The sequence below is a fragment of the Mustela putorius genome, unplaced genomic scaffold, assembly GCF_011764305.1.
Source record: "Mustela putorius furo isolate JIRA1106 unplaced genomic scaffold, ASM1176430v1.1 tig00000580_pilon_pilon_pilon, whole genome shotgun sequence".
NCBI lineage: Eukaryota > Metazoa > Chordata > Mammalia > Carnivora > Mustelidae > Mustela > Mustela putorius.
Window position 1 is genome coordinate 3465647 of NW_025421423.1, and position 27360 is coordinate 3493006.

Below are 27360 nucleotides of genomic sequence, written 5' to 3' on the forward strand. Positions count from 1 at the left end.
GGTGCCTGCGCAGTAGCCGTCCTGGCGGGGTGGCGCGAGCCCAGCTCCTGGCGCGTGCGCGGGTAGTGGGACGCGCGCTAGGCGGGCGCTGCCTGTGGCAATGGTGGGGTTTCGTTTTCTATTTCCTGGCTTCGGTTTCTCTGCCGGACCTGATTCTGATCCTTCGCGCTGACCCGCTGCGATTCCCTGCCAGTCAGCGACTCCGAATTCCCGCGCTTGTGAAGGGGGACACTGCGATATAGATTTACGCACTCAGATGTCTCTCTCATTGATATAAACAATCTACGTGACCAATGAATGACACTGGTTTTTAAAGACAAAGGATGTGTTTATGCAGTTAACCACTTAGCATAACGATGGGATGTTAGGAAATTAGAATTTTTTTTTTTTTAAAGAAGATCCTTGTAGCTTATGGGTGCCCACAAGGCATTTATTTAAAAAAATATATTTTATTTATTTACTTGACACACAGAGAGTGAGATCACAAGTAGGCAGAAAGGCAGGAAGAGGGCAGCCCCGCTGAGCAGAGAGCACGACTGAAGGGCTCAATCCCGGGACCCTGGGATCATGACCTGAGCCAAAGGCAGGGGCTTAACCCACTGAGCCACGCAGGCGCCCTGGGAAATTAGAAATTCTTGAGTGGTGGGAATAAACATGATTTTACTTCTGTTTACGCCCAACTTTTCCGCAATAAAAACGATGTTTTTGTCAGCAAGGAGCCCTAACTAAACCTTACTTCACGTCTAATGGATGGGGAGCGTCACACTGGAGTAGGAGTTAAGGAGTCCGGACTTTTCTGTGCTCCAGACCCTATGGGAACTGAAGCAAGAATGAAATTCAGAGTAAATATGCTATGTACATGAGAGAGATTGTGATCGTTGTTTCTGGGCAAGCTGTGAAAGGTTGAGAGCCAACAAGAATCCTGATTTCATCCCATCAGAAGACCCGCTATCCTTGCAGCGATACTACCCTTTCACCTACTTATTTGTAAAGTCATCTCTCCCCTATATCAAGTTTCTCTGTACATAAAATCTGTTTCTGGGTTTTTTATCCTGCTTGGGGTCGGGGAACATAGGGCTTGCAATATAAAATATCCAGAAGCATGCAAGTCCACAGACTTTAAAAGCTCAACCATGAAAATCTGTTGCTAAACCTTCTCATTTCTCATGGCGTTATATAAGATCACTAGTAGAAAATAACCGGCAACACCCAAAGATTTAAGGAAAAGGTTGTGTAAAATACACACTTTGGGGCACCTAGGTGTCAGTCAGTTAAGCATCTGCCTGCAGCTCAGGTCATGATCCCAGGGTCTTGGGATCTAGTTCCGTGTAAGGGTTCTGCACTCAGCGGGAAGCCTGCTTCTCCCTCTCCTCCCTGCTCTGGCTCTATCTCTGTCCCTCTCTCCAATAAATAAAATCTTAAGAAAATGATAAAAATAAAACACGCACTTTAAAATTTATCAACTCCATATATGAATCCTATGTACATGAAAATTTGGAAAAGAATACTGTTAATCTGTTTCCAGGAGAAATGCCATTAATATGTGCACTTGCAGAAACAAGTAGGAAAACAATTGAGCTATACACACTTTATAAAACTGGGGCTGTAATAGCTGTGTTTGCCACTAGATGGCGGTATTAAAAATGATGTCTCGCTTAATTTGTTGACAGTGGAGTGTGGGGAAGACAGAGGTAATTGCCCTCTTGACACTAGATATCATTATCTAAAGGTAATCACGAAAAATAATGCATTACCGAGTGTGACAAGTACTGCGATGCAAAGCAGATTTGGAGACACTGATGAAGTAGCTTGCTACTTCAAATTTCAAAGGTAAATTTTCTTTTTATGGAAAACAGGAACTTAAATATATAGCAACTTTATTATGTGATCTGAGGCTTTTTATTACCCTTTCTAGAGTTATATCTGATTATTTATAGTTTATAAGGCAACTGTTTCTTTGGAGGTGAGACCTAGGAATCTGCCTTTAAAAAAGCCTAAATGATTCTAATACAGGTGATCATCAGCCTACACTTGGAGAGACACCACTTCTTATAATGGTTCTTAACCTTCCATTTGGATGAAGGATCCCTTTGAAAAGCAATTAAACCTTTGGGACTTCTCATGCATCATTTTAGATTTAAAAGCATAGGATTCATGGATTTTTTAAGAACCACTATTGTACCTACCACAAGAGGAAAATAGCACAAAGTAGAGGTAGATGTTTACCAAACTTTTGATTCTGTGACCTCAAGTTTCAAAGCCAAGGAAGAAAACTGGAAAATGTTTAGATGCACACTGGTGTTTGAATGAGAATAGTGAGAAAGCAGAGTTTGTATGTATACAGGGAGCAAGGTAAGAGAACGAGCAGAAAGGATCCTAAGAGGTAAAAAGAGAATATTCCCTCTCCTTCTAATGTACTATAGTCCTCATTCCATCTACTTCCCCATCTCTTTCATCGTTATGCCCCCTGTGAGTTGTACCTATGCAAGTATCTAATGATTCATTTTAATGCAACTCACTTAGAACATGAAACTTCCATTTAGTCTTTTTCCTCTAAGGTTGACCCACCCTGGCAGGTGGATTGAGATAAAATTTCTTAAGATTAGACCTAGCGTGAAAAGCACTGAAGAAGTTAGATGTGACTTTAGGTGAGTACCCAGCATCTTTGAGGCTATTCCCTCATCTATAAAACTGGAACTATAATCATTGCCCCTCCCATTTCACACTCATATGCAAATAAAAAAAGTGTTTATGAAAACATAAATTCTGAAATGTCATCCAGTTGTAAATGACTATTATACAGTTATGCTGCCCTCAATATGTCACTGGAGTAATATGATGGGGTGTGAGTAAATCCCTATACAACGAACATATCTCGAGAAGAAATAAATGTAATGTTCATGGGGGAGTGTGTGCAAACAGAAGGGAAACAGCATTGTGACTGCCCACTATATCAGTGGCCATTAACTGTAGCTGCACTTTCGGATCACCAGGGGAGCTTTTCAAATACCCTAAATGCAATGTTGTATCCCATTTTGGATTCTGAAGCCAGAAAAAAGGGCATTAGTAGAAAAACAAATGAAATCCAGATAACGGTAACATCACTGCCTTAATTTCTTAAGGTTTGATGAATGGACCATGGTTACAGAGCTTGTTAACATTAGGATAAACTGGTGAGAGGTATATAGGAACTTCTGTACTATCATGTATTCTATAATTTTTCTTTTAAAGATTTTATTCATTAGACAGAGATCACAAGTAGGCAGAGAGGCAGGCAGAGATAGAGGGCAGGGGAAACGGGCTCCCTGCTGAGCAGAGAGCCCAATGTGGGGCTCGATCCCAGGATCCTGAAATCATGACCTGAGCCGAAGGCAGAGGCTTAACCCACTGAGCTACCCAGGCACCCTGAGTCTTCTGTAATTTCTAAAATTATTTCTCAAACAATATTTAAAACAAAAAAAAACCTACTTAACAATTAATGTATCTATGCCTGGATCCCATCCTAGACAGGTAAATCAGAATCCTTGGGGAGGTGTCTTGACAGCTGTGATTTGGAAATCTTCCCCAGTGGTTCTGATGGACCCTGAGGGTTGAGAAGCTCTTTCTACACTGTGATGCTTATGAGACTGGGATTCTGTCTTGTTCTTAGCTGTCTAGCTTAGCATTTAGCACAGTGCCTCTATACCTATATGGGGAGCTTATATAATCGCATCCTTGCTGAACTAAACCCTTACCTGCAAAAATCCCCTTCCTTTGAGTCTTCTGTAATAACAGATGGAAAACTGCAAACAGCGCCCCCGCCAAAATACTGGGGGGGGGGGCGTTCAGATATCTTCCCCCACAAAATAATTCCTATTCATGCCCCCAGTCTCTTATAATTTTCAGCTAACCCTGACCATTACAAGATAGAAAGTCTTAAAATACTAAAACCGCATTGTTCAAGTCTTACTTTGTTCCACATTACCTAACACATACTTCTTAGGTGTGCAAAATTCTGTCCACTCTGATATGAGACTTTCAGCCTATTAGCCTGCTGTTCCACACAGACCGTGCATTAACTGTAGTTTGTATGCAGTTCCCTTGAATATATGCTGAATTCATCCTTCTCTGTGTCACATACAGTGAGGCCACAATCCTCGCCTACAGTACAAATCTTTTCCACCTTTCAAGACTCCTCGAAGATGTGATTTTTTTCAGGTCACTCCAGCAAAAAAAAAAAAGTGAGTGTTTCCTCTATTGTGTCTACTCTTCAAACAACACTAGCATTACTGTTATTTGTGTTCTGTTTTATTCCCCCCACGAGACAAGATTAAACCCCTGGAGGGTAAGGACTATGTGTTATAGGTGTTCTAATCCTCGCGGCGCTTATCAGGATGCTGTCCAAACGGTGAAACATGTAATAAAGATTTAATGTACATTTTGCACAAATACAATATTTAAAAAGGAAAAAGAAAATCAAAATTCAAACACTCCAGGAAACTGCGTTGATCACTCATCTCCTCAAAATATCTTGGAAGGAGTCCCAGAATAATTGTTAAAATTAACTTTTTAGACTACCAAAGTCTGAATAAAATGTTGATGCTATTGTTACATGGATAAGTGAACAAAGTTTACAAGAAAACTATTACTCCCCCAGATTTTAAGTGTTCAAACAATAGTTTCTCTACTTTTAAGAATTAACCAAGGAAAAAATAAATAAAATATAGAATTAAAGGTTCTTGATGGGTGATCAATTACTCAGCCATTCCTTTCACATTTCTCTCTCTCCCCCACCACTATCCTCACCCCAATATGCATATATGTATACACACACACACACACATGCACACACACACACGCAAACACTAGCAGGATATCATCTATATAACAGGGCCTGAAAAAAATACCTTCATTCTCTCAGAGTCTATACATGAGAAAAAGAAAATGTAAAAATATTAATGAGTATTGTAGAGATCTACAGTGTTTTGAAAAAATCACACACGTAATATATTAAGATGTGTATTTTGTTGGACAACTATTGACGGTTGAGCATTGTTAAAACAAAACATAACTAAAGACGTCATTTTCTGGATGAATTTCTTGAGGAACATTTGCAATTGCTGGTATCTCTGGTTCTTCTGCTTTGGGTTTTTCTCTCATTTCTGTAAAATAAAATATGGAAATAGGTCCAATAAATGGTATTGAAACAATTAAGTATCTCGGGGGAAAAACTCTGCCTCACACCTTGCACAAAAGCAAATTTCAAATAAATAAAAGTTAAATATTTAAATATTAAATATTAAAATACCATAAGTTTTGTAGAAACAATAAAGTGTTTTTTATACTCTTAGTGTTGGAAAGGCCTTTCTAAGCAGAATAGAGGCCAGAAAACATAAAGGAAAAGAATGACTGGTTTGAAAAACTTAATATTAAAATCATGACAGTTTTGAATAACTAAAAATTAAAATTTTATCATGTAGATGACAAAAACCACTATAAATAAAGTTAAGCCAAAAACAACAGGGGAAATATTTATAACTTATATGTAGGTGAAAGCTAAATAACTAAGATATAAGGATCTTTAAAATCAATCCAAAAGATCAAATTTAAAATAGAACAGGAAACGGGCGCCTGGGTGGCTCAGTGGGTTAGGCCTCTGCCTTTGGCTCAGGTCATGATCTCCGGGTGCTGGGATAGAGCCCGCATCAGGCTCTCTGCTCAGCGGGGAGCCTGCTTCCTCCTATCTCTCTGCCTGTCTCTCTGCCTACTTGTGATCTCTGTCAAGTAAATAAATAAAATCTTTAAAAAAAAAATAGAACAGAGGGACGCCTGGGTGGCTCAGTTGGTTAAGCAGCTGCCCAGCGTCCTGGGATCGAGTCCCACATCGGGCTCCTTGCTCAGCAGGGAGCCTGCTTCTCCCTCTGCCTGCCATTCTGTCTGCCTGTGCTCGCTCTCTCCCCCTCTCTCTCTCTGATAAATAAATAAAATCTTTTAAAAAAATGAACAGGAATTCAAACGCAATTCTCAAAAGAAAAAAATTCAAATTTATTATAGTCATGAAATTCAAATTCATGATAATATTAATGCCTAGTAGCAGTAGTCATCATTTTAAAAAGTAGAAATTAAAACAATTGGGTTTTTTAGTTTTATTTTTTTAAGCCTAACACATAGGAAAAGGTTGTTTGTTTTTTTTTAAAGATTTACTTATTTATTTTAGAGAAGTGGGGACAAAAGCTGGGGAAGCGGCAGAGGGAAAGGGAGAGAGAATCCTCAAGCAGGCTCCTTGCTGAATGCAGAAACTGACACGGGGTTCAATCCCGGGACCCTGACCTGAGCCAAAATCAAAAGTCAGACATTCAACAAACCGAGGCACCCAGGTGCCCCAGAAAAGTTTTTTAAAGGTAATAATATGCAGTATGGGGGCACCTGGGTGGCTCAGTGGGTTGGGCCTCTGCCTTTGGCTGGGGTCATGATCTCGGGGTCCTGGGATCGAGCCCGCGTCGGGCTCCCTGCCCAGCGGGGAGCCTGCTTTCCCTCTCTCTCTGCCTGCCTCTCTGCCTAATTGTGATCCCTCTCTCTGTCAAATAAATAAATATACATATAAAAAATAATATGCAGTATGGGCAAGGGCCTAGTGGAAAGGCATTATATAAACTCTTGGTTTGTGTGGATTGCTACAATATTTTGGGATGCTGGTCTGAGAGAATGTATCCAAACATTAAATGTGGGTACCTTTTGGCCCAGCATTTCAATTTCTAGAGATTTATCCAAAGAATATAATTGGACAGACAAGCTTCCTGTGCCTCAGTTTTCTAATCTATGAAATGGGGATAATATTGTTTTTTTGTTAGGGCTTTAACATTGAATAAAATAATTCACCCAAAATGTTTAATAGTTTCTGGCACATAGAAAGTGCCCCAGAAATGTTACTTCCAATGATGTCCATTGAACTCTGTTTTAATAGTAAAAGTTGGCAGTAATGTAAGTGTTCGTCATTTCAGAGATTGGCTGAATAAATTATTGCACATATAATACCATATAACTGCTACAAAAGATTTCATCAAGATGGCCATGATATATATTGTATGTGAAAAAACGCAGGTTACAGAATGTATTCTACTATCTCATTTTTTTTTTTTTAAGATTTTATTTATTTATTTATTTGATAGAGAGAGATCACAAGTAGGCAGAGAGGCAGGCGGGTGCAGGGGGTGAGGAGCAGGTGGCTCCCTGCTGAGCAGAGAACCCAATGCAGGGCTTGATCCCAGGACCCTAGGGATCATGACCTAAGCCGAAGGCAGAGGCCTTAACCCACTGAGCCACCCAGGCCCCCCTACTATCTCATTTGTTAAAATGAAGGAAAACGACCTTCAGGATGAGGATCAAAGATAGGAGATGGTGTTAGAGTGGACTTACTCTACATTCACTTACATATTGCCCTCCCTTATCATGATGAACGTTCATAATTCATTATTATGAACATTTTCTACTCAGTAAAAAAGGTAGATACTTCCACTTGTTTGGCCAGACAAAACCCCCCAAAAGGAAATCACGAATTAATTTCCCACATTCACCTTGGCAACAATGAACTTTCTAGAACAGAGCCCTGTGTGGATGAGAGCTGCTTCTCCAGCAGGGGCTCCTGTCAGCACAGGCCCATGCTTCACCCTATCTGCTTTTTACTCTAATTTTCTCTTTTCTTTACTCCAATTTTTTCAGGGTATTTCCAACTAACCCCATGCTTTTGTTGCACTCATCTTTTAGGAAAGAGAATAAATAAGCTACCAGAAGGATTTCTTTAGGAAACAATCGCCTGGAGAGAACTCTAGTCTGGGAGACTCAGCCCTTTGCTAACATTGTCTACGGTATTGTACAAAGAGTAAGTGAAACAGAAGAACGGTCACATTATTTAAAAAGTGTTATGCTTAAGAGAAAGCTTTTCAGGAATAGGCATTGAAATAGAAAGGGATTTTAGAAAACTTGATAAATCCTACAAAAATGAGCTCCCCAGTAACAGGATCACATTTTATATCTTTATAATTTCCTCATACCTTGTACCCTGAGAATTTACTTGCTTTAAGTTTGCTGGGAAATTTTTATTCTCAAGAAATACTGTATTCCTGAAATTTTCCTATTAATTTAGATTTGACTGTTCTTTAAAATATTTTGTACAGGGCGCCTGGGTGGCTCAGTGGGTTAAGCCGCTGCCTTCGGCTCAGGTCATGATCTCAGGGTCCTGGGATCGAGGCCCGCATCGGGCTCTCTGCTCAGCGGGGAGCCTGCTTCCCTCTCTCTCTCTCTGCCTGCCTCTCTGTCTACTTGTGATCTCTGTCAAATAAATAAAATCTTTAAAATAAAAAAAATAAAATATTTTGTACATAATTCATCTTATATTGGGTTCATTTCACTTTACTGGCTAATGCTTCCCAGGTATATCAAATACCTACTATAAACAATTATATTTTCTTTTTTTATTATTAAGAGATTTTATTTATTTATTTGAGAGAGAGTGAGAGTGAGAAATCATGAGAAGGGAGAAGGTCAGAGAGAGAAGCAGACTCCCCACAATGCTGGGAGCCCCATGTGGGACTTGATCCCTGGACTCCAGGATCATGACCTGAGCCAAAGGCAGTCGCTTAACCAACTGAGCCATCAGGCGCCCCACACTTATTTTTCAATGATTTTCTTTTAATTCTTTGTAAATATGCCAAACAGACATTGGTTGGAAGAAAAACATTTTTTACTGGAAACTAGCTAATGACATTAATCGTATCCTTTGCAATAATGGGAGATACCCTACGATTGTTAAGGCAGGCTATAAAATCACCACTCCAAGGGAGACATACCTATGTTGGTGCTCTAACTATAAATGGGGAACCCCACTAAGTGGCAGTATCACTGACTTATCCTGATAAAACACCCTACCTCGAGGAAAAGTATAAACATCCTTAGCATCCTCCTGGTGTGCTTTAGGATCCTGGCCTTGGGGCCCACCTGTTTCTTGATGTGGTTCTGGAAAGCATTCTTTGGGCAGATCCTTATTTTTATATGCCTTAGTAGAAAGATCTTCAGGCCCAGGTGTTTCTTGGTATATTTCAGATGAATAGTCTTCAGGCCCAGGTGTTTCTTGGCATATTTCAGGTGAGCCTTCCTCAGGCCTAGGTGTTTCTTGGTATATTTCAGGTGAGCCTTCCTCAGGCGCAGGTGTTTCTTGGTATATTTCAGGTGAGCCATCCTCAGGCCCAGGTGTTTTTTGGTATATTTCAGGTGAGCCTTCCTCAGGCACAGGTGTTTCATGGTATATTTCAGGAGGATATTCCTCAAGAGCAGGCACTTCTTGGGTTGTGTTATGAGAGAATGCTTTAGGCACAGCAATTTCTTTATATGTTTCATGAGAGAAGTGTTCAGGTTCAACTGTTTCTTGGAGTGTCTTTGTAGAAAGGTCTTTAGGCACAGCTATTTCTTGTGTCTTAGGAAAGAAGCTTTCAATCTCAGCCATTCCTTGTTCTGGTTCAGAATTGTATTCCTCAGGTTCACCTCTCTTTTGGTATGTTTCAAGAGCATACCCTTTAGGCATATCTGGTTTGGAGAATGCTTCAGGGGAGCATGCTTCCAAGTCAGCTATGTCTTCAGATGTTTTAGAAGGAAGGACTTTGACTACAGTTGTTTCTTGGCACATTGTAGAGGAGAGGGCTTTAGGTTCAGCCGTATCAGGGCACATTCTGGAAGGATGGTTTTGAAGTACAGCTGTTTCCTGGCACATTGTAGAAGTGAAATCTTCAGGTTCAGCTGTATCAGGGCACATTATGGAAGAATGGCCTTGAATCACGGCCATTTCTTGGCACGTTGTAGGAGAGAGGTCTTCAGGTTCAGCTGTATCAGGGCACATTATGGAAGAATGGCCTTGAATCACGGCCATTTCCTGGTACATTGTAGGAGAGAGGGCTTCAGGTTCAGCCACATCTTGGCATGTTTCAGAAGGGTGGTTTTGTACAACTGTTTCTTGTAACTCAGAAGAATGATCCTGATTTATGTTTTCTTGATCCACTGCAGAAAATTGTGTCTCAGGCATAACTTTTTTGGGAGAGGCTAGCAGAGACAACACTTCAGTTATACTCTTAGGTGGTTCAGTTTCTTTCTCCGTAGGTACCAGTGCTTTCTCCATTGTGTCTTTTTTAAATTGTGACTGAGGTTCCCCCTTTAGTTCTGTACTTTGTCGTCTCTTTCTTCCTCTTTTGTTTCCTTTTCCTGTCCTTGGCCGCTTGCATTTTTTCTCTCTGGGGAAGATAAGAATTAGTGTCAGCAATGGGATTACAGGATTGGAAGAAATCCTTAGTGATAACAGTACCAGGTCTCCCGCATCCTACTGTGTTGTACGACCATAAACAAATACTTAATCTCTCTAGACCTCAACCTTCTTGTTTGTAAAATGAAGTAGAAGTGCTAGATGTTCTCAGTTGGCAAGAGAAGAAATGTCCCTCGGGGAATTTTTGTCTCTGACACCTGGCTCACACAGAATCTTCCTGGTGAGTGGAGAGAAGAGAGAGAGAGAGAGAGAGAGAGAGAGAGAGAGAATGTGTGTGTGTGTGTGTGTTTGAAACCATATACTTAACGATTGGTCCTGGTAAGTGTATTACTCATGTTGTACAGGAATAGACTTCTGGCATGCTGGTTTACACAGATGTCTCTTTGGGTCGAGTCTATGTGAGTTTAGTCCCACTATGCCCTGCGCAAACGGATACAACTGTGTTTCTAGATCTGCAATCTAGGCACAGCTCCTTGCCTGTGCAGCCCGCAGACAGAAGATATATGTATAATTGCTTATCTAATTCAGCGTCTTGTGTACAGAATGTTAATCGCTGTGATACATGTCAAATGAGATGTACTGTAAGCTGGGCCAAAAGCTGCAAAAACATTTCTGGAAATAAAGAAGTCTAGTAGAAAGGCATGAGTGGCCATATTATACCTACTCCAAATTAATAGCTAGAGGAGGGATCTAAAAGATAAAAGGATATGCATGGAAATTGCAGCTAATGACAAATTGTTAGTTATTGCCACTACAAGCAAATACAGATGGCTAATGCAGATGGGCTGCGGGGTTGGGGGAGGAAAAGGTGCTATAAATAAACATTTCATCATTTTTCTAAACCTATTGAAATTCTGTTCTATGCTACCTGCTCTGCGGAGCCTTCTCTTAGAGATCACAGGCTGAAATGTTCTCCTTGCTCAGGATTTATGACGAGGGTCATGCTTTTAGGGGAGGGACATGGACTGCCTCATACTTTCATTTTTTCTGGGGAGATATTCTGAGAGTAAATATTCTTATTTCTTTTAGCAAACAAGGTAAAACCAGCGCTTTTATATCTCTGCAGTGTTCATAATTCCTTGCATACTTAAATGGGTACCCTATTCTACCTTTATTTATGTTTGGTGATTTCCATAGTTAAAAATTTTTTTAAAGGTGGCCTCACAAGAACTAGTTTGAAATCAATGTTTTGAAAGTTATATATGTGGGGCACCTGGGTGGCTCAGTGGGATAAGCCTCTGCCTTCAGCTCAGGTCATGATCTCAGGGTCCTGGGATTTAGCCCCGTATCCGGCTCTCTGCTCGGCGGGGAGTCTGCTTCCCCCTCTCTCTCTGCCTGCCTCTCTGCCTACTTGTGATCTCTCTCTCACTGTCAAATAAATAAAATCTTTTTAAAAAATAAAAAAAAGTTATCTATGTAATAAGACAGTCAAAAATAAGTATTAAAAGTAATATACAAGAGGGGTGCCTGGGTGGTTCAGTGGGTTAAAGCCTCTGCCTTCGGCTCAGGTCATGATCTCAGGGTCCTGGGATTGAGCCCCACATCGGGCTCTCTGCTCAGCAGGGAGCCTGCTTCCCCCTCTCTCTCTGCCTGCCTCTCTGCCTATTTGTGATCTCTCTGTCAAATAAATAAATAAAATCTTTTTTTAAAAAAAGTAATAAAGAAGAAGATGTGCAAAAACGATGGGATGAGACCTCAGCATTATAGAGTTTAATTCCAAGTGACAGAGGACACAAGATAATTTATGAAGTCCTCATTGTCAGATTTTTAAAAGATGGTGTATGTGACTTTTTCAGGAAACACATTTCATCCTAGATATTAAATCCTAAATAATTTGTTAGGTACAACTCTGAGGGATACTGAGTTATGTTCCATATTCTTCCTGGTTGTTTTTCAAAAGACACAAATACATCTATGTGGCCTAAAGTTTAATCCAGACTCCGTCACTGGTCAGCTATGTGATCACGGACAAGTCACTTAAGTTCTCTATTCCTTGGTTTCTTCATAGGTAAAATGGAGTAAATGGTATCTGTCCAACTTCATGTGGTAGTTGTAAGAATTGCATATAATAGGGGTTCCTGGGTAGCTCAGTTGGCTAAGCATCCAATGCTTGATTTTTGGCTCAGGTCATGATCTCAGGGTCCTGAGAGTGAGCCCCATGTTGAGCTCCCTGCTCAGCAGGGAATCTGCTTCCCCTCACCCCCTCCCCCTGCTCATGCACACTCTCTCTCTAAAAATAAATAAATAAATCTTTTTAAAAAAGAACTGCATATAACTTGGATGAGTGAATTATTCAGGTATAAATTAGTATTCATATTAATACAGGAAGCCCAGTCCTTCTTATGTGCCAGGCACGGTTTTGAGTAATTTACTTATTCTATTATCTCATATAATTTTCACATCATCCACTTATGAGACAGATACTATTATTACCTCCATTTTGCAGATGACAAAACCAAGGCACTTTCTTGTCCAAGGTCAAATGGCTAGAAATGGGGGAGTCACACCTCAGATCTAGCCATTCTGGCTGTAACAGCCAGGGCTCTTAACCATGACCCTCTGCTGCTTCTTTCTGGAACCACCAAGGTTTCACTGTGTGGTGTGTTATGGTAAAAACAGCCCTCAGCAGTAAAGAGATGTGTCACAAGAGCATGGCCAGCCAGCTGCCAAGAGACTTACCAAGGTGTCATCTACTTCAGTGGCTTTTTCAGCCTTGCCCCACCGCCCCCAACCCAGCAAGCCCAGAAACCCAATTCTATCAGCACACGGAGAAGAGCTCTTTTTATCTGGAATAGAACTCATCAACCAGCTCAGAGAGACTGATAGATAAGCCTAAAGACCAGTTTTTAAGGAAACAGTGAGAAAAGCAAAGTCACCTAGCAGAGGATGCTTGGACTAACAGACGAATGTATTCTTTCTCTGTACCAAGTATTTGAGAAGCCAAGTAACGATCAGAAGTTTGCTTGGCAAGTATGGAATTAGGGGAGCTAATAGGATATTCTTCAACTGAGTCACCTGCCACAAGACTCGAGTACAAAAGTTTCTGCTGTAATTCCTGGAAAATCATAACTCCTGGAAAACCTTTCTGCAAATCATACACTCAAAGTGCAGTGCTTTGCGGGGGGGGGGGGGATAGAGTTAAGGCAAATAACTCAAATTCTGTGCAAATTTTTGTTTGTTTTTATTAAGTAGGTCTAACACGGGACTTGAACACTCAACCCTGAGATCAAGACCTGAGCCAGATCAAGAGTCGGGGGGCTTAACTGACTGAGCCACAGAGGCACCCCTTGTGCAACACCAACGAAAATAATGGGTACCCAGGAGATGACTTGAGTAGTCCAGACAGGCCGCTTACCCCTGCTGGAGGCTGCCTGAGACAGAGTGAAAATACTCAAAAGCAACAGTGTAAATGCAGGCTTTCAGCTGCTGAGATCATGCAAATGATGGGGGTACTCTGAGCCAGCAGGCTGGGCAAGGAGGTTGTGCAAGCTACATGTGGGGAGCAGTGCAGGGCTAATCCTATCCTCTGGGGAAGGATGCCTGAATGCACCCTGCTTTTGCAGCAGCCAAGCTGAAGATTTTCCCTTTTCGAAGGTTTTAATTGTATTCCCTTTTGACCAGGCAAAATCTCAAACCAATACAACTTCTACATTATACTGACATCATTCTTCTATTTACCAATCACATGTGAGCTGACTGGTGCTGTAGAAACTCGCCTTGTAGCAAACTAGCTGGTAACTCAGTCCACAGGGGGATAGGTGCTTTTTCTCCAGAAAAGTGCTAAAACATCTACATTGTACTTTTTTTTAAATGATGCCTGCAAATATGTAACCTATTTTATCTTTGCCATCAAAAGAAACATTTTTTGCAGCAATGAAGAAATGCAAATCTAACTGCTAATCTAATAATAATCAGAATGATGATAATAAGTGTTTAGATCAGTGGTTTTCAACTGGGGGCAATTTTGCCCCTTCGTTTCCCCCCTACGCCCCACCCCCTGTCCTATGTCAGCCGACATTTGACAATGTCTGGAAACACTTTTGGTTGTCACAACATGGGTGAGGAGTGCTACTACTTTCTAGATGCCAGAGAAGCTACAAACCATCTACAATGCACAGAACAGCCTCCCACACAAAGACTTACCCTGCCCACAGCCTCAATAGTGCCCAGATTGAGATACTCTGGCTTAGATGGGCTAAACTCATACTCTGGCTCCTTGGGCTCCCCGTTTCTATCTCTAAGCATGTCCAAGTACCTCTGTTTTCAGAGTCCTATTTTAAATGAGTGTAGTTAGAAGCTGCCTCGTTTATAATCATGGTTTCAGACTCCCTCCCTAAGGGAGGCAGGTGACTTTGCTTGGAGATTTAAGAACTCCTACACTCTTCCATCACTTGTTTCCATGGTTTACTCCATGGAGAGTTAGCACTCTTATTCAATTAGGATTTTACTAATTGAAAGCTTGGAAAAACTAGCTCAACATTCTCCTCCAAGATATCTACTGCTCCCAAAAGATGCTTCTATGGTTGTATTACCAGGGTAGTAGAACACCAGGCCCCTCTATAATATGATTCAGCTGCCTGGGGCTTTAACTTAAGAACAGGAATAAAATTCTTTTCCCAACCCTTCACTAGCTATGCGATTTTAGTCAAGAGATTTAACCTTTGGAGACTTGGGTTTTTTTTTTGTTTGGGGGGTTTGTTTGTTTTGTAAAATAAGAATAATCCCCCACCCCCTCCAATTTCTGGGGTTGTTGGAAAGATACAGTGTGTAAAAGCATGTCAGCACTACTTGACCCAAAGCATATACTGGACAAATATAAGTTCTTTTCCCTCGCAATGATACTATACCCAACATGCCACTGCAAATTTTGCTTCTCTTGTGCTTCAGCTTTCCTTTTTCTGAGTTGCTCTCTGTTTCGCAAATTCCAAGTTCCAGTGACTTCTGTAGGATCAAAATGGAAGTTAGAGGATGTAGTGATAAATTGTGGCATTTATCAGCAAGAGTCCTAGGGCACAGTGATAGAACCTCTACACGAGGTGTCTGTTTTGCTCCCAGCTTTTGGGGAACAAAGACCATATCTTATTTATCTCTGTACTGACCTCCAAAGAGTGCCTAGGAGCAAATATTCAGTAAACACTTTTTAAACGAAAGAGTCAGTACATAAGTGTGCTATTAACCCATTAATTTCTTCAAAATAATTTTACATATTGTAGAAACATTAAAAAAAATCAACCATGTTCTGCTATCCTTAATGTTAGAACCTGTTTTCATTTTATTTCTCATACCCATCTAGTCCTTATATTACATTAATCTGTAATGATTGCATACTATAATTTTATCATTATTAACCTAACATTATGTCAGATATATTTTCTATGAGATAGTCCTCATAATTGTAACTTCAATCAAGTTGATGTGTTTCTGTTTGTTCAGTCATTCTACTAGCATTGGTTGTTGCCAATTTTATGGGAATTTTATGGCAAATTTTTTTGCCATTGTAGATCAAATTATAATAAGAACATTCATGCATACCGCTTCTTTCCTTTTGAATTTTTTCCTTAGGATGATGTTTCTCCAAGTTCTTTGGAAAGTTATCAAAAAAGGGTTCTGTTGCCATCTAAGTTGTGAAAAGTTAGTGGGTCTTCTTAGAACTGTAAAGTGATTATAAACTTCCACTGAGATTCCAAAGAGACAGATCATGCCCCTTGGACCACAGCACCTTTTGTTCTTAGGATAGAAGTTCTTAGTGAACTTTGATGGGGGAATAATATACCTTCATTTTTATCAATGTTTAAGTAAATCTCCTTCAATTATGAATGTAGGTGACAAACCACAGCAATTTTTGTTCAGTAACTGACTTTGTCACCAAAAGAAATCACAGATTTTTCCTATCACAATACAGTTGTTACAGATACCTAAAACTACAATTTATTTGAGATGATATATTCAATCTGATACAGTGGTTTTAGACTCACCTTAATATGATCTTGTTATTTAATACATTTACAAATAAGCATATATATTACTATATCACAATTTTAAAATTTTGATTATTGGATCTTATAATTGTTCCCTCTGGAATCCTATCAATTTTATGTATTTAAAATATTTATTTTATAAAGGGGTCTATAGGTTTATCAGAATGTGGAAGAGATCCATGGCACAAAAAAAAATTTTTTTTAAACTATCTCAAGGCCTAGGGTTCTGCAAAATGTTTTGAGACATGTCACTTTAGAACAGACTCAAGACTAAGATTAGTGAGTCAAAAGAATTAGCTCTATTACAGATCGGGCATTAGGTAGACCAGATCTCTTTCCCAAAAATCATAGCAAATTTGCACTACCATAGAAGTATAAGCATGTACTTGTCTTACCTCAGCCATCCAGTATTGGGTATTTTCATTATCTTTCACTTGAATATATTATTAATAACTTACTTGTTATCTCCTTATGTTTCTCTGACTTATTAGAATCAATGCACTGTAAGTCACCTCAGAAGGTATATAACCCCAATACTTCCCATCTAAGGTTATATGAACATAATCATGTCCTTTTTGGGGGACAGATCCATAAAATTTAGGAAAATAATCACAGCCCCAGTTCTTCCCAACAGTCACCAAGTCATCTGAGTGGCCACTAGAGACCTCTGAAGATCTCTCTCATTACCTGGAACATGGTTCTCTTCTTGACGAGGATTAGGTGTCTGACGGCGTTTTAAGCGAGATTGGTCCTTTCCCAAATCCATTTTGCTGTAATACCTTCCTGCTATTTGGTCTAACTTCCACAAGCAACCTTTTTAAAAATATCAAAAGCACCTAACAGTTAGACAGACGCAGGCACACAAGTTTACTTTTCACTTAACTTCCCGCCTAAAAGTTTTATCTGGTGGGACCACAGCTGTTGGGCACTTCTACTTTCTTTATCACACTGCACAGGTATGAGTGAGTAGGGGACATGGTTCCTACTATCCTCATCCTGTAGCGTAGTTACTGGTTAGAGAGGGAACTACATGGCCCACAGCCTGGCATGGCGCAACCATTTATTTCTGTTGCCTGAAAAGTGCCTGAGTCTGATGGTCCTTTTTGGAAGGACCTTTGTACACTATGGAAGTAACATAGTGTAGAAAGAACCCTAGGTCTAGGATCTAACCAGTCCATGTCCTAGAATAAGTCACCCCTCCTTTCTGCGACTCTATGCAAGGTGGGTAAATACTTCCTGACTTGCCCACCCTGCACAGTTCTTGTGAAAAACTGAAGATAAGAATGTGAACACTATGAAGGGGTGAAATTAGACTTACAAGCTCTTCCTGCAAATGGCATTCTTTCTACCTTAATCCTTTGCAAAATAATGTAAAGTCTTAGAAATAAGTTGAAAAATTTTAAAAAAAATAATGTAAAGTCTTGCTGTAGATGCTGTGAAATTTAGATGATAGCGCCAAAGAATAAAATTAGGAAACTGAAGCAAATCTGAACTCTTTTCTGTTCACCTGATCATTCTGCATTGACTCAAGGTAACTAGTGAAATCCACTGTTACTTGTCCAGGAAATGTCAAAAAGAATTTCTTAATGAAAATATGACCATGTGATGCCACAGAAATTAAGTTGGAACCAGAGGAATTACTCCATCCCCGGTCGGTTACCCCATTTGAGAAGGCAAGGAGGCTGTTCAAGTAGGGAAGGACGACGGAACACACCTGGATGTGAGCAGCCGGTCTGAGAAATGCAGGATTAACAGTATTTGAGAGTCACAGATTGCACTGAAGCGAGTTTGAACGCCAGTGATGCTCAGTCCAGTTAAATAGTCTGGGGGCCAACTGACCTAGCTACACACGGGGACAATATCGGTACCTATCTCATGGTGTTATTGGGAAGATTAAATCAAATACTCTGTATAAGACATTTTCTATGTGCCCAGCATATTGAACTTGCTAACAAGTATTAGCTGCTTTTATTAATATTAAAAATATACTAACCAGATTTTGGTAAACCAAGTCATTGTTGGTGTTGTTTTTCAACGACTTATTTATTTATTTATTTGAGAGAGAGAGAGAGTACAAGTGGAGTGAGAGTCAGAGGGAGAAGCAGACTCCCTGCTGAGCAGGGAGCCAGATACAGGACTCAATCCCAGGGCCCCGAGATCATGACCTGAGCCGAAGTCAGACACTTAACTGACTGAACCACCCAGGTACCTCCCAAGACATAGTTTTAAATGCACTAAAGAAATGCAGGAAATCTGGAAAGAATCTTTTATAAACAGGAAACTTTTAAAATGTGAAGAGGTGCCCCGTGCTTTTCTAAACTCTTATGGCATTGGAAGTAGAAGGGCCCGCAAAACCATCTAGTTCCCTCCCCCATTTTATATATGGATAAACTAAGAGCCAAGGAAGGAATGATTTACCTGCCCCAAATTTTCTTACTTATTGCCAACAGCACCTCTTACTGATTATAAAACAGCTTATCTTTTTCAGGCTTGATCTTGTCTGGGTATGAAAATGTATGAACAGATGAGAGAAGCAAGTTTTTCAAACACACTGGAAAATATTGAGAATCACATAACACCCATATATACCCAGCACCCAGAATTAATGTGGTTTTCAGTCATCAGATCCTAATGCTTTAGCTTTACATTCCTAAATTTTCCAGTCTTTCTCATCAGAAAACATCTAAAAACTCATAACCTCAGAGACTGTCTCTACAAAGGAGTCCTGGAAGGAATGGAAGGTGTAATTTGCAATTTGCTTCTTGATCATTTTTGGATTTTCAGATATAGGGCTTAAAGAAATCAAATACAAATTGAAGTAACTTTAAAAATTTTAAAGTAATATGTTGGTTAACTGAACATAATAAAAAAATAAAAAATTTTGGAGTGCCTGGGTAGCTCAGTGGGTTAAAGCCTCTGCCTTTGTCTTGGGTCATGATCCCAGGGTCCTGGGATTGAGCCCCACGTCGAGCTCTCTGCTCAGCAGGGAGCCTTCTTCCTTCCCCCTCTCTCTCTGACTGCCTCTCTGCCTACTTGTGATCTCTCTCTCTGTCAAATAAATAAAATCTTTTTAAAAATTAATCAATTAATTAAAATGAATTTATATCTATTTAAATAAAATTAAAATATTTTTATAAATATTTTATACTTATTTTATATTTATATTAAAATTTTATAAAGAAATAAAAAATTAAAAAATAAAATTTTAGAGTAGTATAAAGTAAATGATAAAGTTTATCATTTAAAACTGGAATCTTAAATATTGATCTCCCTTTATTTGAAATGCTTTAATTCTTACTAGTTGTTTCTTATGATAGCTCAGTTAAATAACCTTATCAGATATCTCTGGGGTACCTTACAGAAGATGCGGAAGTACTTCTTAATGAGAATGATCTTTACTCAGGGCTTATTATGTTCAGTTCAGTGATTTGGTAAACCTTAGGGAATGCCACGTACTGTGTGCCAAAAGTTGACCAAGACTGTCAGGATGCAAAGACCCATGGATGTAGTCCCTGAATTCTGGGCACCGTATGCTCAAGAAAGTCATACACATCCTTATTGTAAGGAAATAATAGATTCTTTGGTGTGCTGCAGCCTTCCTAAGTTAATTCCACTCCTGCCTCATGTTCCTGTATCTAGAAGCAGACTGCAGAGGGACCATGAGAGGGCGGGGTCTCAAGTTAACAGTAGTAGGGCCAGTACTGGGTGGAGGGGGCCAGTGAAGGGACCTTGGAGTAAATTAGATTGGAAGTCAGGCAAGCTGTCTTTGATGTGATAAGCAGGCCAGAGCAGGAACTTGTCTGGGACAGCAAAGGAACAGCCACCGAAACAGAGGAAAACCAGAAAAGTATAGTGTCCCAGAAGTCACTTGAAAAAGATGTTTCGAGGAGGAGGGAGTGGGGGCACCTGGGTGGCTCAGTGGGTTAAGCCGCTGTCTTCGGCTTGGGTCATGTTCTCAGGGTTCTAGGGTGTTCTCAGGGTCCTAGGATCAAGCCCCATGTCAGGCTCTCTGCTCAGCGGGGAGCCTGCTTCCCCCCCACCTCTCTCTGCCTGCCTCTCTGCCTACTTGTGTTCCCTCTATCAAATACATTTTTTAAAAAATCTTTTAAAAAAATTTTTTAAAGAAAGAGGAGGAGGGAGTGTGATCAATTGTGTCAAATTTAGCTAATAGGTAGAGTAGAAGAAAGATTGAGGGTTGTCTATTTCCTAACAATTCAATTCATTATAGACTGCAGCCCAGAGGGGCCCTATAGACAGGACAAAGTTACATGATTTGCACTTCCTAGTGCACAACGAAGAGGCATTGCTCCTCCTACAAAAATTAAGAATTTCCCGTCGAGGGGCTCCAGGGTGGCTCAGTCAGTTAAGTATCTGACTTCGGCTCAGATCATGATCTGAGGGTCCTGGGATCAAGCCCCCTGGGATCAAGTCAGGCTCCAGGCTCAGTGGGGAGTCTGCTTGTCCCTTTGCCCCTCCCCCTGCTCGCGCGCGCGCGCGCGCGCGCGCGCGCACACACACACACACACACACACACACACACACACTTTCTCTCTCTCTCTCTCTCTCTCTCAAAAAATAAAAATAAAATCTTAAAAAAAAAAAAAAATTTCAAGCCAACCACAGCAGAAAATTAAACCCAGCACAGGGCCTTCCCTACTTTCACAAGTGTTTCACAGGATCCTTGCAGTAGACATAAAATAATTATGGTCATTTTTTCAGATTTTTCAGACCTGTGTATGGTCATTTTTATACTGGTGCTAAGTTTCGAGTGATTTCAGGTCACAGAGCTAGAGTAAATCTGGAACTTGGGCCTTCAGCCTCTGAGCCCGGTCTTCTTCCTACAAGACCAAACCAGTTATTGAGGGAGAGAATGGCTTTTCCACCTCCTGACCCATCTGGAGCAAGTTTAAATATTGACGTCCTGTTCATGCTTTTCAGAAGGCTGATTGAACCATGCAGGTGTGGGGAGGAAGGAAACATGGCTAAGAACTTCTGCCCCAGGGCTCTTATGATGGGGGTGAGAAGGGAGAAAGACACATGAGGTACTATCCCATCAAAAACATGGTCTGAGCTTGTCTGCTTATGGATGCCGCCGAGTACACATCATTGAAGTTCCACTCCCACCGCCATCAGGTCTAAGTCAGAGTCTCCCAAGGGGCTTGAAGAGCTGTGGAAGCTCTTCATCAGAGGTCTGGGCTTTGAAACAACCAATGAGAGTCTGAGGAGCCATTTTGAACAATGGGGAGCACTTAAAGACTGTGTGGTAATGAAAGATCCAAACACCAAGTGCTCGAGAGGCTTTGGGTTTGTCACATAGGCACCTGTGGAGGAGGTGGGGGCCGCCATGAACACAAGGCCACACAAGATGGATGGAAGAGTTGTGGAACCAAAGAGGGCTGTCTCAAGAGAAGATTCTCAAAGACCTGGTGCTCACTTAACTGTGAAAAAGACTTCTGTTGGTGACATTAAAGAAGACACTGAAGCACATCATCTAAGAGATTATTTTGAAAGGTACAGAAAAATTGAAGTGATTGAGAGCATGACTGACCAAGGCAGTGGCAAAAAGAGGGGTTTAGCTTCTGTAAGCTTTGACAGCCATAACTGTAGATAAGACTGTCATTCAAAAATCCCATACTGTGAATGGCCACAACTGTAAAGTAAGGAAAGCCCTATCTCAGCAAGAAATGGCTAGTGTGCTTCATCTCGCCAAAGAGGTCGAAGTGGTTCTGGAAACTTTGGTGGTGGTCGTGGAGGTGGTTTTGGTGGGAATGACAACTTTGGTCGTGGAGGGAACTTCAGTGGTCGAGGTGGCTCTGGTGGCAGTCAAGATGGTGGTGGATATGGTGCCAGTGGGGATGGCTATAACAGATGCAACTTTGGAGGTGGCGGAAGCTATAATGATTTTGGCAATTAGAACAATCAATCCTCAAATTTTGGACCCATGAAAGGAGGAAATTTTGGAGGCAGAAGCTCTGGCCCCTCTGGTGGTGCAGGTCAGTCCTTTGCCAAACCACGAAACCATGGTGGCTATGATGGTTCCAGCAGGAGCAGTAGCTACAGCAGTGGCAGAAGGTTTTAATTACTGCCAGGAAACAAAGCTTAGCAGGACCGGAGAGCCAGAGAAGTGACAGGGAAGCTACAGGTTACAACAAATTTGTGAACGCAGCCAAGCACAGTGGTGGCAAAGCCTATCTGCTACAAAGAAGACATGTTTTAGACAATACCCATGTGTACAGGCAAAAACCTCTAGGACTGCGGGTGCCTGGGTGGCTCAGTGGGTTAAGTCTCTGCCTTCAGCTCAGGTCATGATCTCAGGGTCTGGGATCGAGTCCCACATCGGGCTCTCTGCTCATCGGGGAGCCTGCTTCCCTCTCTCTCTCTCTGCCTGCCTCTCTGCCTACTTGTGACCTCTCTCTCTCAAATAAATAAATAAAATCTTAAAAAAAAAAAAAACAACCTCTAGGACTGCATTCAAGACTATTTGTATAACAGGTTATTTCAGTTTCTGTTCTGTGGAAAGTGTAAAGCATTCCAACAAAGGGTTTTAATGTAGATTTTTTTTTGCTCCCATGCTGTTGATTGCTAAATGTAATAGTCTGATCCTGACGCTGAATAAATGTGTCTTTAAAAAAAAAAAACACACACATGATCTGGTACAAGTGCTCCAAAGCTAATGTGGTTATGTGTTTTCAGGCTATACTGATAATTATAGAGCCCCCAAACCAGGGGAGATCAGAGTCCTGCTACATTGTGGTTTGTCATGCTGTATCTGGAGCATCATACTGTGAGGACCATGGGCATGATATTTGAGAATGTTCAGGAAAAAGAGGTAGGGTATGTAGCAGTACCCGGCGGTGTAATTTGGGGGGAAACTGCAGCGTTCTTGCTAATCCTTGGCTTTTTCCCTTGTAAAACAGGAAAAGTAAAACTTCACCTGGATTCTGTGGTGGACAAAACCAATCTTGAGAGCTTTTTGTAGAATGAAAAGCACTGTGCGGATAGGAGTGTCCTAAACATGGGGGGTGTTCGTGGTATTGTTGGAGTGGTCTCGTGACGCACCTAGGCATTCTCCTAGAGTGCATTTGCGTACACAAGTCAAGAAAGGGAAGATATCATGCACTTACTTTTCTTTTTCTTTTCTTTTTTTTTTTTAAAGATTTTATTTATTTATTTGGCAGAGAAAAATCACAAGTAGACGGAGAGGCAGGCAGAGACAGAGAGAGGGAAGCAGGCTCTCTGCCGAGCAGAGAGCCCGATGCGGGACCGGATCCCAGGACCCTGAGATCATGACCTGAGCCGAAGACAGCGGCTTAAACCACTGAGCCACCCAGGCGCCCCCATGCACTTACTTTTCTTAGTGTTCCTTCCTTGCTAAGATACTTTTCCAAAGCTTTCGAATTCTTTTCAAAGAGTGGCTCAAACTTTGTTTTCCTAAGTGGAGATGGAGAGTTTCTGGTTTCCCTCTCTCATGGTCTGTGGATACATGATAAATGAGTTCTGTCTCTGCTTAACCAGATGCTGCAGGACTCCTAGTGATAACATGGTCTATGGTTCTAGAACGGCGGCAACCTGCCTTTCAACCTAGTTTGTGGCAAAGGTCGTCCTTTGGCCTCCTCCACCAATGTTTATTTCTACTTCTTACTGTATAGACAAATAAGCACCTCCCGATGAACCATGAGTGGTCATTTGTCTGGGGAAGAACAATTCTGCTCCCACCTTGAGCCGCCATCACATCTTTCTTTCCCCAACTTCTTGAACTCCTACCATACTCAGTTGACCTTCTTTTCCCCACACCCCTTCTTCCTTCCTTCACACCTGCAGTCTAGTTTTTCTTTCCACATTTCGTTCTCTCATCAGTGATGCCTAGCGGCCAAGTCCCGTGGCCCCTCCGCAGTTCTACCTCTGAGAGGGAGAGACTTGCTCACGACCCCTCCCAGCACTTCCACCCTCCTTGAAACCTGCTCTGGCTCTTGGCATCTGTGAGGATCTATTTTTCACCTCTCTTCCTCTTCCTCATCCTTCCCCACGGCTTCTCTTTCACTCCCCCGCAATGTGGGAGGTATTTCCCAAGGATGACTCCCTGATCTTTTCTCTGTATACTTCCACCCTTCTTAGGTGGTTGATCCAACTGTAGACCTTCTGTTATTACCTCTGTGCATATATCTTCTAAATAAATATCAGTCTGAGTTCTAAGTTCAAGTTTTCAAGTGTCTCTTGTATGTCATTCATTACAGAATATCCCACTGCACCTCCAACTTAGCATAACAAAAACCAAATCTATCTGCCCCCTCAGGCCACTTTCCTCTTTGGTTTCTTTCTGTCAGAACAATAGCACCATGCTCCTGGTCATCTAGTTGTAAATCTTCACCACTGTCTTCCCCTCTGTCTCCTCACTCCTTCTCACTTCTGGGGGACACGGTTCCATCAGTTTCTTCTTCCCAGTGTCCCACATGTTCATTCCCACTTATCCTTCCCCATGCCACCATCCCAGAGAGGGACCTCACCTTCTCACTCAAGTACTGGAAAAGCTTCCTAGGTGGATTATCTGTTTCCATTTTCCCTCACTATCCCCAGACTGTCCTGCAGAAACAGCCAGAACATTCCCCTTATGGCTCACTCTGAACTGGTTACTACCTTGTATACAATACTGTCAAGTATCAGTAACACTTTCAGGATAAAGACTTAATTTCTCATCCTGGCCCTTATAGCCAACTTCCTGATCTTCTTTCCCATTCCTTTCCCCAAAATACCCAATATTCTAAGTAAACAGTGCCATTGGTCCTCTCTGTTTGCCCTTGGCTCTTTCTAACACCCACAGTACCTTTATTCACACCTCCTGGCTGTTCAGTGTTCTTTCCTTGTGTTTGCCCATCCAGGTAGTGAGCGCCTCCATCACAAAGCCTTTGATGATGGTGATGATGATGGCGAGGAGGAGGAGGAGGAGGAGATGTTAGCCACTTTACAAACACATAATAGGTACCTAATGTTTTATATACATTATCTCATTCAGCTAATATTATCTCTGTTTCACTGATAAGGACATTACTGGTTTAAAGAGATTAGGTTATATCCAAGGATCATCTAAGCGCATTAGTGCTAGATTTAGGGCTTAAAACCAAGGCAGTCTGTCTTTAAGTTCAGATTGACCATTCTGTTCTACTACCTCTTCATACCTAGAAGTGATCTCTCTTTCCAAACTGTAATCACACTTAAGGTGAGCTTCTTGTATAGTAAATACCACATAATAGTTTTAATTTTATTGTTCACATGTATACATCTTTTCTACAATATTCATTTGGCAAACACGTAACAAACATTTACTGCCAGGCTCTTCACGGAGAATTGGTGACATGGAGAAGAATCAAACAAGAGTCCTTTTCCCCCAAGAAACTCAGTCTGATTGAGGGTGAGAGATAACAAGCAAACCTGAATTCGAATATAACACAGTGTAGTCATTTTAATATTGATATTTCCAAATGCTCTGAGAGTAGATATGGAGTACTAATTCTATTGCCATAGAAGCGGAAATTTAAGGATATTACACTGTGCACCACGGCTATAATTCTTATTTGTAACTGCCATGGAATGAATCTGCATTGGTCAACAAGCAGATTTGGGAAAATGAAGAGGTTTTATATGTATGTAATAGTGTCATGGTTTTTTTTTCCACTTTATACTAGTGAGTTTTCCCCCTTTTAGTAATTTCACACACAAAAATAATAATAATAACCAATGTTTATTGAGCACCTGCTTACCATATGCCAGGCACTATTCTAAGCACTTTATATAGAATTCATTTGGTCTCTGCAACTTCCTTTAAGGTAAGTAAGTATTGATATCCTTGCTTTACAGATGAAGAAACTGAAGAAGAGGCATGACCTTGCGCCGTAAATCACCCACCTAGTAAGTGGCCCAGCTGGGTGGTTTGGATCTAGAGATTTTTTTTTTTTTAAGATTTTTTTTAAAGAGAGAGTGAGTGCACAAGCAGGGGGAAAGGCAGAGGGAGAGGGAGAAGAAGACTCCCTGCTGAGCAGGGAGCCCGATGTGGGACTCGATCCCAGGACCCTGAGACCATGACCCGAGCTGAAAGCAGACACTTAACCAATTGAGCCACCCAGGTGTCCCAGCTGGATCTAGAAGACCATATGTTTAATTACCTTGTTCTCTTACCTCTCAAGTCTACTTCTTTCATATTGAATAAAATAAGATAGCAATATATTTTCTTTTCCAATCCCCTCCCTCTCCTGGTTTCTCTTTTTCCCTCTCCCTCATACTTCCCTTCTTTTCGACATTTGTTGACTCTTTATTCTGCCCAAAACAATGCAGGGTGTTGGAGATACAAAGGCAAATTAACAAAACACAGCATACATAGAACAGTAAGAAAACATGGATGAGGGACACTAGCCAAGGTGGAAAGAGAAGGACTTCTTTGAATAGATGATCTTGAGCTTAGTTTTGAAGGGTAAATAGGAACTAACTATTGCAACACAGCAAGGCTAAGAGCAGAAAACACAGGCTCTGGAGTCTGATCTAAGGTTATTCACATCAGGTTGTGTACAACCTAGGGAAAGTTACTTAAAACCTCCCACCCTTGATCCCCTTGTATATGGAATAGGTATCACAACACCCACCTCTCGTGACTATTACGAAAATTTAAAATGAAAAATTATGGAAAACATTCAGCTCACAGATGACCTTAATACGCTGGCTGTTATTATGATTGCTCATAATCTAATAGAACCACTAAATAGTAAAGCTGAGCAAGGCGTTAGAGTTATTTTCAAGGTAAGAAAGTGGAGATCCAGAGGGAGGCCAGTGTCACACAGGCATAGTGGCAGTTAGAACTGGAACCTGGATCCTTTAAGAGTTCTACCACTTTCCTTTTACTTGTCTGGTGTTCTGAACTCTCCTGTCTACAGGTCAATCTATTTCATTCCCTTGTTTAATATGTATTTCCCAAACTTTCCAATTGTTTACATTCCCTACTTGTAACTTTTGCCAGATTCTTGTAATAACATCTTCTATATTATTATTTGCTTAATATTTTTTTCTTCAGATAAACCCATTTTTAATGAAAGCATTTCAAACATTTTTTTT

The 27360-nt window shown here is 40.9% G+C and overlaps 1 protein-coding gene and 1 pseudogene across 4 annotated transcripts; one reads left to right on the forward strand and one right to left on the reverse strand.

The window, feature by feature from the left end:
- Positions 1 to 4391: 4391 nt before the first annotated feature.
- On the reverse strand, positions 4392 to 27076 carry HEMGN (hemogen). 4 transcript variants are annotated; one of them, XM_045081612.1, is made up of 7 exons: positions 26895 to 27076; positions 25085 to 25164; positions 23613 to 23736; positions 16951 to 17076; positions 15133 to 15226; positions 8905 to 10256; positions 4392 to 5141 (listed from the first exon to the last, which is right to left on the reverse strand). In XM_045081612.1, exons 4-7 carry the CDS (start codon positions 17027 to 17029, stop codon positions 5035 to 5037), a joined length of 1632 nt encoding a protein of 543 aa, XP_044937547.1. In that variant the 5' UTR covers positions 17030 to 17076; positions 23613 to 23736; positions 25085 to 25164; positions 26895 to 27076; the 3' UTR covers positions 4392 to 5034. The 4 variants fall into 4 exon arrangements, with proteins under 4 accessions (XP_044937547.1, XP_012909258.1, XP_044937548.1 ...); XM_013053804.2 differs by lacking the exon at positions 23613 to 23736; XM_045081613.1 differs by lacking the exons at positions 23613 to 23736; positions 25085 to 25164; positions 26895 to 27076 and adding an exon at positions 24768 to 25052.
- Positions 21608 to 22463, forward strand: LOC106005344 (annotated as a pseudogene).
- Positions 27077 to 27360: the final 284 nt, after the last annotated feature.

What these genes read in the sequence shown, in the direction of transcription:
- HEMGN (XM_013053804.2), bottom strand. Translation starts at nt 17,029, where the DNA reads ATGGATTTGGGAAAGGACCAATCTCGCTTAAAACGCCGTCAGACACCT. An exon ending in AATTTGCAGTGGCATGTTGG is followed by an intron (nt 10,257 to 15,132) that starts GTATAGTATCAT and finishes TATCTTCCCCAG; the next exon opens with AGAGAAAAAATGCAAGCGGC. An exon ending in TGTTTATACTTTTCCTCGAG is followed by an intron (nt 5,142 to 8,904) that starts GTAGGGTGTTTT and finishes TTTATTTTACAG; the next exon opens with AAATGAGAGAAAAACCCAAA.